This window comes from Pteropus vampyrus, unplaced genomic scaffold (genome assembly GCF_000151845.1).
Source record: "Pteropus vampyrus isolate Shadow unplaced genomic scaffold, Pvam_2.0 Scaffold461, whole genome shotgun sequence".
Taxonomy (NCBI): domain Eukaryota; kingdom Metazoa; phylum Chordata; class Mammalia; order Chiroptera; family Pteropodidae; genus Pteropus; species Pteropus vampyrus.
Genome location: NW_011889242.1, coordinates 2,340,894 through 2,355,646, shown reverse-complemented (window position 1 = coordinate 2,355,646; position 14,753 = coordinate 2,340,894). Strand labels below are relative to the sequence as shown.

The 14,753-nt window shown below is 49.3% G+C and overlaps 1 protein-coding gene and 1 pseudogene across 1 annotated transcript in view; both read left to right on the top strand.

Moving 5' to 3' along the window:
* Window positions 1-7,804, top strand: part of NCAPH (non-SMC condensin I complex subunit H) — a 26,180-nt gene extending 18,376 nt beyond the window's left edge. Inside the window, exons 13-18 of the mRNA XM_011382004.2 lie at window positions 2,257-2,361; window positions 3,389-3,571; window positions 4,176-4,289; window positions 5,752-5,843; window positions 6,216-6,291; window positions 7,302-7,804. Coding sequence (XP_011380306.2) covers window positions 2,257-2,361; window positions 3,389-3,571; window positions 4,176-4,289; window positions 5,752-5,843; window positions 6,216-6,291; window positions 7,302-7,361 — 630 coding nt within the window. The 3' untranslated portion in view covers window positions 7,362-7,804. The remainder of the gene's footprint in view (window positions 1-2,256; window positions 2,362-3,388; window positions 3,572-4,175; window positions 4,290-5,751; window positions 5,844-6,215; window positions 6,292-7,301) is intronic.
* Window positions 7,805-12,738: 4,934 nt separating this feature from the next.
* LOC111732446 lies at window positions 12,739-12,857 on the top strand (annotated as a pseudogene).
* The last annotated feature ends 1,896 nt before the right edge of the window (window positions 12,858-14,753 follow it).

Below are 14,753 nucleotides of genomic sequence, written 5' to 3'. Positions count from 1 at the left end.
TTACACCTCAAACCAGGCACCAGGGTAAGGGCTGTGCCTTGTTCCTCGAGGCCACTGTTGTTGTCGAGCCTGTTTAGAGCATCAGGTACCAAGTGGCTGGCAGTGTGCCAATCAGGCTGTGTCTTGAGGAAAAGATGAGAGCCAGGAGGACTGTGTGGGCCCAGGGGAGTTACCAGGAGGTAGGGGTGAGGCAGAGCTGGAGGGAGAAGCTCACAGGACAGGAGCACACTCATGCTTCGGAGACCTCAGCAGGTTGGATGCAGGACACAGGCTTCCATGCTGCAGTGCTAGGGACACGCATAAAAACTTCTGTTGAAGTTTGTGCACGATGTTAGTTGTTTCTCGATAGTCTCAATTTCTCATTGAAGTTGGGATTCACTAGCCTATGCTTCCCCAGCCCGCCTGGTCTCCCTCATGGGCAAGGTGTAGACAGGAGCCCACTGTGACACATGGGGAAATAGAGGTGCCGTGCACCTGACTGCACCACCTGCGATCCCTGTCGCCAGGGTAACCCAGCAGTGGTTCATGCTTGTTCCATGTGATCAGAACCCTCTGCTCATTGATTCCTGGTTGTTTTAGTCTGGCATCAGGTGTACAGTCCATCATTCCCTCCTTGTTTTGCCTGTTCGTCCACGAGGTATGAGGATGTATACCCAGTTCCTAAATCCACTGGTATCTCACAGTCCGTGTTTGTAAACCAGCCCTGATGTAGTTTTCTTTCTCGTCAGTACTGCTTGCTTAACAGACCCTCGAACAAGGCAGAGCCAGGGGCACCCACCCCTCCACACAGTCGAAAATCCACTTACAACTTTCCATCACCCCAAAACATAGCTACTAACAGCCTGCTGTGGACCAGAAGCCTTACCGATACATGAACAGTGGATTCACATGTATTTTGTATGTTATATGTGTTACACATTGTATTCTTACTGTAAAGTAAGCTAGAGAAAAGACATTTACAGTGATTATTGATAAAATTTGCATATAAGTGGACCTGTACTGTGTTGTTCAAGGGTCAACTATTAAAAATGCAGAGAGAACTAATACACTATTATATGTCAATTATACCTCAACATGAAAAAACAGACAGAAAGAGATAACACAGCTGCAGTGGTTACTGTGGCTGGGTACTGTCGCTCAGGTGCCCTGGCCATCTCTCTAGCTGGACAATAGCCCCAAGGCCGCCGAGCAGGGCCGAGCTGCAGGGAGTTGGCCCGCATCGAGCTGTCCTGCGTAGGCACAGGAGCCGGTCCTTGTGGGTAGCAGAGCAGCGGCACAGGCACCCGGATCACCACCGTCTCTCAGAGCTATGCTAGGAAACCGTGTCCGATGCCGGTCCACGAACACTGGACACTTAGCGCTCTCCTGGGTAACAGATTGCAGATCAACCAGGCTTCCAGTTCATGTCTTAATGGGGACCCCGATGGCAGCCAACCTGCCCACAGGGGCTCGCTCACCCCTTCTGAAACATTTCTTGTAGACTTGAAACAAGTGGAGCATGTCCCGAGGAGGGGCGCAGCCGCTGTGCCCTCCAAGGCGCAGCAGGAGAAGATGGGCATTTCTTAGTTCAGCAGATGCCTGTTGTTTACCGTGGCCTTTGGATTTGCATTCCAGACACGGTGGAGGCTGCTCTGGGGTATATGGTTGCACTAAAATATTCAGTGTTTTTTCTGTACACTCTACATACCTGTAACCCTATTTCTTAACCCCAAAGGCACCCGCTAGTTAAAGTCACTGATGTAAAGGCCTGTGTGTATTTAAAAGTCTGCTCAGCAGGCTCTCCCGAAGGAGAAGCCGATGGGGTCTGGGAGGTGGGACAAGGGTCCCTGGTTGTAATGGTGGGACGGAGAGCTCAATGTTTCTCTGTGGCTCTGTAGGGAGCAGCGGCTGCCCACAGACACAGCGGGGATGGAGTGAGTCTTCTGCCAGTCCTTTAAGCTGCAGCAAGTTGGTTGCTTTTCAGATAGCTGTGGGCAATTTCAATTTGAGTGAAAACCTTTTTCAAGTAAAATTGTGTGCAGACCTAACTGCACACCAGCTGCTCTGACTAACGGGACGGATGGAGGCCCACGCCCTGCTACCCAGGCTCACACTAGAAAGGGACTGTGTGGCAAGGGCTGCTGGGCTGTGTGGTGCCCTGGGGCCCCCACGACTCGGAGTCTAGGGGCTGTGCAGAGGCATGGAGGTGATGGCCCCACCTCATTAAGCGGCTGCTTTTCTAGAAGATGGTTTCTGTAGTTCTTGCCTTCTTTTCAGTTACTAATGACGGCACGGAGTGCGGAGACCGAGCATTATGAAGACATCGGAGACTATGACTACGACAACGCCAATGACACCTGCAACTTCTGCCCAGGGTTACAGGTGAGGGGCAGGCCTGTCCTCCCCTCCAAACATCTTTCCTGCCTCCCTCCCCCCACCCCGGGTGGAGGAAGGCTGCAGGAGGCTCTAGTCAGGTGGGGTTGGGTGCATGGCCTGCCGTGCTGTTGGCCCTGTGAGCTGGACGAGTGGCCACACTGCAGCAACCCAGCCAGCGTGTGGAGCATTGTCAGACCGCGCAGAGCACTTGTTTCGGTTCTTCTGGAGTCCAAAGGGAAAGAACACTTCTTGCTCTTAGGAGCTGCTATCTTGGTCAAGGAGACAAAACACATTAGCATGAGGAGATAGTGGATCTTGGAGGAAAAAGTTCATGGTGGCGGGGGGCGGCCTTGGGACCAGGGTATAGCTCTATTGTCGGTTGTCACATGGACTTGCACAAGCTACTCCCGACTTTAGATCCTGGTTTGACTGGATAATGTTTGTCCCTCCTGTGTGTCCACCACTGAGACCCAGTGGTGGTAACAAAAAGGGAAGAACACTAGGCCACGTCTGGGTCCCTGCACATGGGAACAGGGAAGAGAATCAGAAGGAGAGTTTATTCACGTTATTGTCTTACTTGGAGGAGAGTTGGGTTTTTATATTTTAGTGAAACTCCAGACTGACCTCTTGACCAGTGTTTCTCAAACTCAGCGTGCATAGGGGTCACCAGGAGAGCTGGCTAAGGAACTGGCCCTGGGCCCCACCCCAGAGAGCTGACCTCTCCTGCTGGGCTCGGCTAGGAACAACTCTCCCCCTGGTTCCCAGCAGGACCCCTGCTGCCAGAAAATGAAGTCCTAAACTCATTAGAGGTCAAGGGGACACTGGCAACTGTGAAGACCGCATTCCTTTTAACTCTCATTCTAGAGGCTTAGTTAACAGATGCCTCCCTCATAGGGTTTATATGTGACAGGAAGAAAGCTAGAGGCACCTCGAAGTCCATCTTGGGCTGACTCAAAGTATGAGTCTGTTTCTGGGACCTCTCTAAGCCCTGCCACAGCTTCTGCCAAAGTTGAAGAGTTGTTTCCATGCCCAGGATGCTGACAGTGATGATGAAGAGTCGGGTGACTTATTTGTGGGAGCCGTTGGGACCTCTGACCTCTCAGCTTATCCTTGCCATCCACCCAAGACTACACAAGAGGACGATGACACACCTGATGTCCAAGGGTCGGACATCACCAGTTATGGGGAGTCAAACCTGGTAGCTGAGCCTCAGAAGGTAAAGATGGAGTGAATTCCATTCCGTAGTGTTCTCTCAAGGTCACTGTCATTTGCCCTATGGATGAGAGAGTCACCTTGTCTGAGCTTGAGTTTTTCTTCTCAATTTTAACCATTTGCTCTCTCAGTGGCTGATTCTTAAATAGTGCTCTAGGGGATGAACTGATTGATGCTCATTAGGTTCATGTGGAAAAGCCATGTCTCTGAAAGGTGTGATAACCTGGCCACACAAATGTGAAGGGGGCCGCAAGCAGAGGGCAGGTTTCTGCCGATTGGGTGAGGCTGGCAGGCTCTGGAAATCCCGGCCAAATTCGGTTCGTATTAAATTGTCCTCATTAAACATCTGCCTGCCTCATGGCAGTGACAGGCCCTCATACGTATTTGACTCGCTTCTCACTCTTGCCCTGAAGTTCCAGAGTAGCCTTGGTGTAGATAGCACTTGACCAAGAAGAAATCAGAACAAGGGACTCTAGTGTGTCCAAAAAGAGCTCTTTAATTCCGTGATTTGAACTCAGTTCTTTCTTTACTTGAACACCAGACTCATTTTACAGTGTGTTGATGGTAAATGTTTCTTCTGCTTAGTTTTCCTCCATCACCTATTTCAGGTAAATAAAATGGAAATTCACTATGCCAAGACTGCCAAAAAGATGGACATGAAGAAGCTGAAGCAGAGCATGTGGCACCTGCTGACAGAATTCTCCACACAAGCTGATACAGAGGTGACAGGCTCCACTTGTCCTCTAGGTGCTCCACGTGGGGGAGGGGAAGGGAGCCACCAGTGCTCACAGATCCAAGACCCAGAGCTAACGCAGAAGGCGGCACTCTGAAATGGGAGCCATCACACCTGAAAGAGGTGAACTGAGGGTGTGACAGCAGGTCACACACCAGGTGGTAGAGGGTGAACGTGGGACACACTTTACCTTGCTGCTGGTGAGAACACCATGAGAGGACATTTGTGCTGCTTCCAAGTCGCAGCTCAGCAGTGTTTCTCTGCAGAGGCGAGGAAAGACGGGGGGACAGATTCACGGCTGGTGCCATTTAAGTTGATAATTGGCCCTTTTGTACAGCAAATTCTGACACTTCAGGTGCCACATAGTGTTCAGGCCTTTTGATCTAATAATTCTAATTTGGGAAATGTATTCTAAGTAGCAAAGTTAAAAAAAACAAGTACTCTGCTGTCATCTTGTCTGTTCTTCAGAGTGAGGTGAAACCTTGTGAACATGTTCCGCTCACGAGAACCTGCCCGCTCCAGGCCTCTTTTCTCGCGCAGTGTTCTGAGCTTCCAGGCTCAGCCCGTACTCTGTGCCTTTTCCTGCTGGCTGAGAAGTGAGAATTCTTGGTCTGATTGAGGACCCCGCGCTGTGTAGTCTCAGATATCTCATAATACTTCAGTTGTATTATAAGATTTTAGCAACTAAAGTGGAATGGGGTACAAATGTAAGAAAAATGTGCCTTTAAAAGGGGTTTCTGCTTAACTTTTGAATTTAAATGACTTATGATACCCTGTCCTCCAGGGATTCCGGTTAATTAAAGGTTTATTTAAAAAAAAAAAAAACTTTTATTATGAAAATGTTCAAACATACTTAAAAATAAAAAACAGAATAGTATAGTGAATGTCTGCTTCCCGTAATGGTCAATGTTTTACCTATGCTGTCACCCAGCTCTGTCCTGTTCCTTCTCCCCACCCCATCATGTACCTTCTGAGTTATTTTAAGGCAGAAGCTATATTCTTTCATAGCTCCTTGCCTTCTAGCAAGGAGGCAGCCCCATGGGGTGGGTGGGTGGGGTGTGTTTGTGTGTGTGTTAAGTGGAAAGCTCCAATCTGCTTTTAGATATGGATTCTGTGCTACTCTGGCTGTATGGTCCAGTTGAAGCTAGAAGTGATCATACCTTTTGTTATTGTTTTGTCTTTTTTCTTATTTTGCAGTTTTTCCTTTACCAGGATCGCGCTTGGCTATGGACACTATGTTTACCAAACCTCAGTAAATGTCGGTGTCATGGTCCAGGGCAGAGGCACTAGTTCCTTCATGGACCCTTTTTCTTGAAAATGTATCTAAGAAACTGTTTTGGTTTCATTCAGATGTGGACTTTTCTTTTTAGAGGTACAACTTTGTGAATTTATGTTGCTCCCTCAAAATCGAACTGACCCCAAGATGTCTGTGAATGTCCTTCTTTTGTTAGGCAAACCACAGCAAGACTGGAAAGGAAGGAGACCCAGTGGAGGTGACTGACAAGAAGATGCTCAGTGGACTCACAAGGGACCTGCAGAAGAGGTGCGTGCCAGCAGACTCAGGGCTGGTGTCTCCGAGCACGGCTGAGGGCACTTCCACCCGAGCCATTGGAGTGATGGGCCTGCTGCACATGACCTGCTGTTGTCACACACCTAGCAGGTCTTCTGTGTCTTCACTGCATTGATGGATGAGTTAACATAGACCAACTTTAAAAGGCGATTTTTTTTCTGTGCCAGTGGTTGGAATGGAATAGGAGATATTTTATTTCCAGATAAGAAACTGGAAAAGCCTGCTTATAAAATGCATCTAAAATACTTCTTTGTTTCTCATTGGACATGTGTGCTCATGTTAGTGAAAGAGCCTTTGTCCTTAGTGCTGCAGTCACCCAGCTAAATACTGCCCTTTGTTTCACAGCCTGCCCCCGCTCATGGCTCAGAACCTATCTGCGCCCCTGGCCTTTGCCTGTCTCCTGCATTTAGCCAATGAAAAGGTAGGTGACTCTGGTAAGCATGGCAGTGTCCTCTTCCTGTTTAAGCTTTTTGTTTAGTCTTTCATGGGTGACCTCATAGGGACTTTACATACAGTGACTTATGTAGTACTTCAACCCAGAGGACTGGTCGTCCAGGCACCGAGACGTAACTTAGAAAAAGGCCATCAGTGTGACTCGCAGGACACATTAGATGTGAGAAGAGTCTCCCACTCACCACCAGAACACGACCCTTCTCTGGCCTCCTTCTCCTGTTCCTTCCTTCCCCCTAGGTCACGAGCCTCCCAGGTCATGAATCCCCTTCATATGCTATGTGACGGGTTTGGCATGCACCAATGGGTGCTCGGCCCCCTGCCTCTGTGGCCCTGAGTGCCAGCTCCATGTGACTGGTCAGCCATACCTAAGCAACTTCCGGATCCCGAGCTGCAGAGGTCACACTTGGGAGGTGTGGTCTGGGCTTTTCATCACCAGCAGTCCAGGAGTGGGCACAAGAAAGGATGGTTCCGGATGTAGTACATTACACCTCCCCCTAGTGCCATGTAAGGGGTGATGTGTGAATTAGGCAGGACGGGCTCTGACAGTGGCTCAGTCCTAAGGGGACAGTTACCTGCGACTGACTGGTGGAGAATTCACGGGGCGGGAGGGTGGGCAGAAGCCTGCTCAGAGACGAGAGTGGCTGGACAGGTGAGGAAACATGCTTGGCCCCTGGCAGCCTTTCTACTCATCTCCCCTTCGTTTCTTCAGAGCGGACAGCTTAGCCCTGGGCCTTGCACACAGAGAGATGGTGCAGGGACCAGAGCAGAGGGCTCGCCTTCTGCTTTTTCCCTGCAACTGGCAGGTGTTTGAAACCAGCTCTATTGTGTAAACTGTGTTTGCTGTGGCATAATTTTACTTATAACCATGAGGCAGACCTCTTTCTTTGCCATCACTGCCTCACTACCACAAGTAGAATTTGTTTTGTGATTCTTGCATTCTTGGTGTGGCGGGTCCATGTGTGTTTGATCCTCCTTCAGAATCTAAAGCTGGAAGGAACCCGGGATCTTTCTGATGTCTTCGTGAGGCAAGGGAACTGAGTTCGCCGGGAGAAGTCAGCAGGAGCGGCTCATCACTGCCCAGTGATCAGGACGTCACTATGGCCACTGCGGTGTGGGGCTCATGGCAGGGCTGTTGCCAGCTTCCAAGGTTCCCGTTTGTCGCTCTTCCCTCCTACCCCTCATAGTCTGAAACCAGCACCTGGAAGCTGCGCCCTTGACTAGTTTTCTACCCTGTTGTGACACCCTAGGTGGGAGGGGGGAGGGTTGTTCCTAATGATGAAAACCTGCATCCATCTCTGTCTGTGTATGGTCTTGGTCTCCTAACTGATGTGTTGTTCTCCATACTTTACTCGTGTAGAAAATGAGTTCCCAGTTGGTGTTTGTGGTCCTCTAACAGCTACCCAATCCATGTACATGAAATACATCACACGCACCTATAAATGTATATACAGTGCTTAAGAATAAAATCGTTCTGAATAACATGCTTGGCAAAATACTTGAGTGCTCACTAGGTAAATAATAGACCTGGTCCCCGCACTCAAGGGGGACACATCTTGGCATCCAGACAAAATAGCTACGTGTCAGTGTGGTCGCACCTCAGGAAACGCTGAGGTGACATGTCTCGTAGCAGAGCAGAAGGGAGAAGAGTCACTGGCTGAAGACCCAGATTTCAAGATGAGGTCCCTGGGGCCTGTGAATTTTGCTGGAGGGTGGTGGCAGTAAATCTGCTAGCATATCCAGTGGCTCCGAAGAACCTCGTGTGGCATACTTCAGCCTCTTGGCACCACCGTGGGAAGCACACTGTTATTATCAGTCTCAGAGCAGAGACAGGACACAAGGCTGAGTAAACTCACATGGAGGCAGACATCAGGGGCTGGCCCCAAACCAGGACACCCACTTCTGGAGTCTCTGCTAGTAGCTGCCATGCTGCATGCCGCTGAGACCGCAGTCTTGGTGCTTCTCAGTTCCGGTCCACAGAGTTCTGGCCTTGGCAGGTCCTGTGTCCCTGCCAGAGCATCCTGTCCCCATTCATTTTGGATGTTGGGTCAGACACAGTGACATCTGTAATTGGCAATGAGTCCTGATAACGGAGAACTCACTCCTAAGCCGAAAACCACACAAAAGGCCCCACTCTGCCCCCATGAACGTGCCTTCCTAACCTACCCCATTGCCCCTCCAGTGCTGCTCTGCTGAGATGGTTGGACCTGCACCCTGTCCTGCTGTGCTAGGGGTCCTCAGTCCTGGAGCTAGATGATGAGGGTCCACACTCAGTCCCACAAAGCCCTCCACGGTGGGGGCCAGGCCGTGGCTAAGTGGCAGGTAAGTCTGGCAGGGATGCTGCCAGCTTCCCTAGCAAGCTCCCTTCCCTTCCCTCCGCCTTGCTTCTCTGCCCTCATTCACATGCTCGTTGTGTAAGAATTTACTGTATATAATAGAAAATCCAAATCAGCAGACTAGTGTGGCAGTTCCCTGAAATTATAAGAGACCAAGGATCATGCCACTTCTCTTCTATGCTGTCTCCAAGGTGTAACTCATCCTTGTGTTTCAGTGTGGCTGCTGGGAACCAGCCATCACATCCATATTCTAGGCAGCAGGTTGAGGGATTGTGGGGTGCAGGAGAGAAGGCAACCATCAAATCTGTCTTTGCAAATCTCTTCCCTGGACATTTCACATAAATGGAATCATGCCTTTTATATGTGGCCTTTTATGACTAGCTTCTGTCACTGAGCAGGGTTTTCAATGTTCATGCATGTTGTGTGTGTCAGTATATCATTCCTTCTTATGACCAAAATATATTGTTTGATTTTGCCACATTTTGTTTATCCATTCATCAGTTGATGGGCATTTATGTTATTTCCACTTTTTGGCTGTTGTGAATAATGCTGCTATAAATATTCATGCACAAGTCTTCCTGCAGACTTGCTTTTCGTGCGTTTGGATATGTACCTGAGAGTTAACAGCTGGGTCGCATGATACCTCAGTTAACCCTCTGAGGAACATCCAGGTTATTTTGCAAAGCAACTGCACCATCTTATATTTCCACTAGCAGTGTCCAAATAAGCGACCCATTTTTTCCACGTCTTTGAAACCAGTTGTTCTCACGTCTTTTTGATTTCAGCTGTCCTACTGGGTATGAAGTGATATCTCATCATGGTTTTGATTTGCATTTCCCTGAAGGCTAATGCTGTGTGTTGATTTTTCAGTCTTTTTTCTCTGTATTGTTCAGATCATGTCATTATTACTGGTTTCTCTTCAAGTTCACTGGTTCTTTGCCATCTCCAATCTGATCCTGAGCCATTATAGCAAAACTTTTAGTTATAGTTTCAGCTCTAGGATTTGCATTCTATGGTAATTTGTATTTCTCTTTTGAGATTCCCTATTTCTTCATCAATTGTATATTTTCCTTCAATTTCTTCATTTTTTCGACATATTTAATAGCTACTTTGAAGTCTGCTGAATCCAACATCTGGGCCCAGTTTTTATAGATTGGTCTTTTTTCCTGGATATAGATTTAAATTTGTTTCTTTACATTTTAGTAATTTGGGGCTGAAAATTGGATATTGTATATATAGTGTTATGGTGAACTTGGAGTCTGTCATGTCCCTCTGCAGAGGCTTGGCTCTTTGTTCAGGTGAGCAATTCACCTGCCCCATCCAAACTGCAGACCTGCCCCCTCTGGTTTGCCGTCACTGCCGCCTGTTCCTGGAGCTGCCCACTGCAGCTTTTTGGCCAAGTTACACAGGTCCACCCTACGCCTACGGGACCAGGCCCAGGATATGGGCAGAGGGGGGACTTCTCTCTAGGACAGTTCTGCCAGCTTCCAGCTGCTCTGTCTCCCTTGGGCTCTGTCTGAGCCCATCAGGCTTCAGAGTTCGGTCACCGAGGAACATGAGGTTGAGAGCACTCAGGGTAGAGATGCATCGCTCACAGCTCTCACTCTGCACTGCGCTCTGGGGTAAATGTGCCTTCTCCAGGTTCTCCCTGCACACCTGGCTGACCTGTCATCTGGGGAGGGTATCTTGTTCTTTCTAAAGAGTTCATGTTACAGGGCCCCCCTAAATTCCCACTGCTTCCCCAGCTCAGGTCAGCACCATTAGCCAGAGGAGCTTCGACTTGTCCTGCCTATTTGCACAGCCAGAGCTGAGGGTGGGCAGCACCCTGGGCCAGTGTTTCCCCTCCCAGGGCAGCTGGTTTCTGTTGGTTTTGATTTTAGTTAGAATTCTAGTTTCTGTCTGCTTCCCAGTGTCTTTAAATATTTTTCAGTTTGGTATTTACCATTGTCATCTTGGGGTTTACATGCTTAGTTCACCACTCTGCCACTACCAGAGGTCATCTCCCGCCCCCCTTACTCATTTCTGTGATTGTGCGTGTTTCCCTTGGTACTCAGACAGAATCCAGACGCCTGTTGCCCTCCATCTCCCGCTCCAAGCTGACCCCACCTGCTCCCACCCTGACCTCCCTCTTGTCCACCATCTCCCCTCACGCACACTGACATTTTTTTATGTCCCTGGAGCAAACCAAGCTGATTTCCACTTGCTGTTCTTCCTGTGGGATGCTGGGTTCTACATCTTCATTTGGCTGCTCACGGAGGTCAGACAAGGTTGCTCTGAGAAGTGGCATTTTAAAGACAGCTTTAATGTCACTTCCTCAGAGTGGCCTTTCCTGAGCTCCTGAAGTAGTTCTCCAGTCCTGTGAGCACCTCCCGCTCTCATTGTTTACAGCATCCTTACTGCCGCCTATGGTTCTCTCGGTCATTTACTGTCCCAGCTGCAGAGGGCAAGGATCATGCCTCTGTCCCAGCTGGCCCCCCAGCTCCTGAGAGAGTGCATAGCAGGGGCTCAGTAAGTACATGTGAGTGACTAGATCAGGGGTCCCCCTGGGCCATGGACCGGTACCAGTCCATGGCCTGTTAGGAACCAGGCTGCACAGTGAGCAAAGCTTCATGTGTATTTGCAGCCACTCCCCAGCATTAGCATTACCACTTCAGCTCCACCTCAGATCACCAGGCATTAGATTCTCATAGGAGCACCAGTCCCTGGTGCCAAAAAGGTTGGGAACCAGTCTGGCAGAGTCAGACTTCTGTTCCTACTTCACAGGCCTAATGTGTGGAAGCAGTTTGGGGAAGTTGAAGTTCAAGCATAAAGTGGTGTCCACCACAGGAGCATCCCCAGCAAGTTTCCAGGCATGACATCAGCCTTCATCCCCTATGAGGCAAACGGGAAGATTATTGCTTGCTGCTGGAGTCAGCAGTCATTTGCTACTGTGCGGGCAAGGGCTCCAGGGTCCTGGCCTCTGGGCCAGGTCTTGGTTCACAGAGACATAGAGAGAAGCCTATTTGCTCACCCTCCGTGGGAGGCTCTGGCTACACTGTCCCCACCCAACAGGAGGGGCGAAGCACTCCTCATCTCGCCATCACCAAACTTCACCTGAATTCATCACATTTCACCCTTCTCAGTAAAAAACCGTGAAATTGAGGGTCGTGATCTCATTTGTAAGCCTCTAAGATGCTCACGAGAGCAGATCCTCAGATTGAGAAGAAAGGAAAGCCTTGCCAGTTACACGGGATGGTATTGCATTGTGTCTGTTGCAAGCCTGCAGCACCCCCTCAGTGGGTTGATATCTCAACGCTGTTCATTCTGGACTCATGTCCCTTGTTTACAGTGTCCCTGCCCTATCTCCCCAATGACAATTCAGACTGTGTGGAGCTGCAGTGGGTGGCGGCGGTGGCAATTCCAATGAAGATAAACTTCCTTTGTTCTGTGGGGATGGTTGGCTGGCAAGCTTGCTTCGGCAGCTCTGCTAAACAAGCCTGTTTTATTTCACAGGAAGGAAACCAAGTCCCAGTGTCCCTGCTTGTCTACGGGCGCTGGGCAGGTGCTCAGTGTCCGAGTCCAGGCCCACAGCACCCTTTCCTGACAGGTCTTTCCTATACAGAGTCCTCCCTGAGTGAGGATGACTGGAATTCATCCATATCATTTGAAATCTCCAAAATAACTAAATACCTACAAAGGTGAGATTGTTAAATAGACAGCCAGACCATGTACTAACATGCAGCAGCTAAGATTATCCTGGTGTGGAAACAGCTCCAAGACACACTGTGTGTGTGTGTACACACACACACACACACACACACACACACACACACACACAGACACCCCATCACCACCCCCCCAACCCCCACGTAAGGAACCAAAACAAACTATTTGTGTATGTGTGAATATATATGTTCTGGGTTGAATCGTGTCCCTAAATCGAAGTCCTGACCCCCAACACCTGTGGCCTTATTTGGAGATAGGGTCTTTGTAGATGATTAAGTTAAGATGAGGTCTAATCCAATGACTGGTGTCTTTATAAAAAGGGATTCACCTCACACCTGTTAGGGTGGCGCGCGCGCGCGCGCGTGTGTGTGTGTGTTGTCTACGGCCATGCCACCCTGAACAAGCCTAATCCCGTCTGATCTCGGAAGCTAAGCAGGGTCGGGCCTAGTTAGTACTTGGATGAGAGACCACCAAGGAAAACCAGGTGCTGTAGGCGTGAAAAAAAATTAAAAAAAAAATTTTTTTTAAGTGTTGGTGAGGATGTGGAGAAACTGGATCCTTGTACACTGTGGTGGGAATGTAAAACTGAAGCCACCATAGGAAAGAGTACAGAAGTTCCTCAAACAATTAAAAACAGAACTGCCATGAGACCCAGCAGCCCCACTTCGGGGTGCATACCCACAAGAATTGAAAGCAAGAACTCAGAGATATCTGTACCCCTATGTCCACTGTAGCATCATTCACAGCCTCCAAAAGGTGGAGGTAGCCCAAATGTCCATTTGGGACAGCCACACTGGAAATTATCTTGACCCAGAGTGGAAGGAGCTGGCTGTGTCTGTGGGCTGAGAGCCACCAGCAAGCCCTGGCTCTGCCACTAGCTCATTTTGTGATCATTCTGTGAGGGGATCAGGTCACTCACTTCCTGTTGCTCTGGCCCTGGGCTCCTCATGTGTAAACACTGGGGTTGAATGAGCCTCTTCCAGCAACCACAGTTTCCACCCACTGAAAACAGGGGCCCCATTGTTTCAGCCAAGCATGCCTTTCATGCCTCAGACTCATTCAGCCTTAGGAACCGTGGGGACCAGCTCCCCCAGAGTGGGCTAGGGACACTGATGTCAAACCTCTGACGTCAGCACCCACATGGTGTCTGAAAGGACCCATGGCCCCCAGTCCTTCAAGTTGTAACTAAGTGGTGATCTGAAAGGACACATGAGGCCAGAATGAGGGCCCCTTTCCTGCTTCCCCACATCCAACACAGCCAACCTTGTGCCTGGCACCCACCAAGCGGGCCCTGCCCTCAGGGTCCTGCCTGACTGCTTCCCAGGGCACACGCATTCCTCTGCTCAGCTGACCCAGACTGGATCCTTCTGGCAGGCCCTGAAAGTCTGGGGGCTCCCAGCTGGGCTGTTGCTGACCCCCCTGCTGTGTCCTCTCCTCTCGCTCTGAAGATCAACCCCACCTGTCAGAGCTCTGCTCTCCCTATTTCCCAAGTGTAAGTGCAGAACCGGGCAGGGTCCCACTCCCAGGCCAGCCTATGTGAGGGTGAGTGTATGCCTGACCCCAGCTTGGCTCTGTCTGCCTCCAGGCCCCACAAAGTGCAAACGGAGCTGCTGTGGATGCTCATAGAAATGTCACCTTAGCTCTAGATTGGCTGGTGACGAGATCCTGGGGCTCTGGAAACAGCCAAATTCAGTTTCCTGACTTTACATAAAGCACTAAATTAAAACACAAACAAGGGCCCCAGTGTTGGGGTGCCTACTCTCCTGCCATCAAGTACTGGGGAAAACTGTTGTGTTAGGCAGGCCTTACCATGGGCAACTTGAGTGGATGAAGGGGTAAGGCGGGGCTCTCCATTAATTTTGACTAAAACAGTTCCTTTTGGGTAGAATTAGCACTTTATAGGGGAGGAAAAACTTTATCTCCTACCCTTTTAGGTTCTGTTCCTGAGTCTTGCAAATTAAACGAAAGACAAATTAGCAAGAGAAAAAGTGTACATCATTTATTTTACGTGCATGGTGGGTGGCTTCATAGAAAAGAAGTGATGAACCCAAAGAAACTGTTAGAATCTGGTGTTTACATACTGTTTTAATAGAGGGCAACAAATTGTAGAGAACTGACTAGAAACGGAAAAGAGTCTGAGCTCCTAGGGGCTGTAAATTGTAGGAAAGTGACTGAAAATGTATGGTAAATAAGGGTTGTTTAGTGAGGTTTGTTTTGCAGACTGATCTCTGCAGCCTCCAGGCTGCCTGCTATGGTAGAGGGAACACCTTGACAAATAGAAATTTGTTCTGTTTTTCAACAGACAGGGTTAGGGCAGAGAGCCCCTCCCATGTCTGCTGTTTTTCAACTGCCTGCAGGTCATAATAATCCTTATGCCAAAGTGGCATGTTTG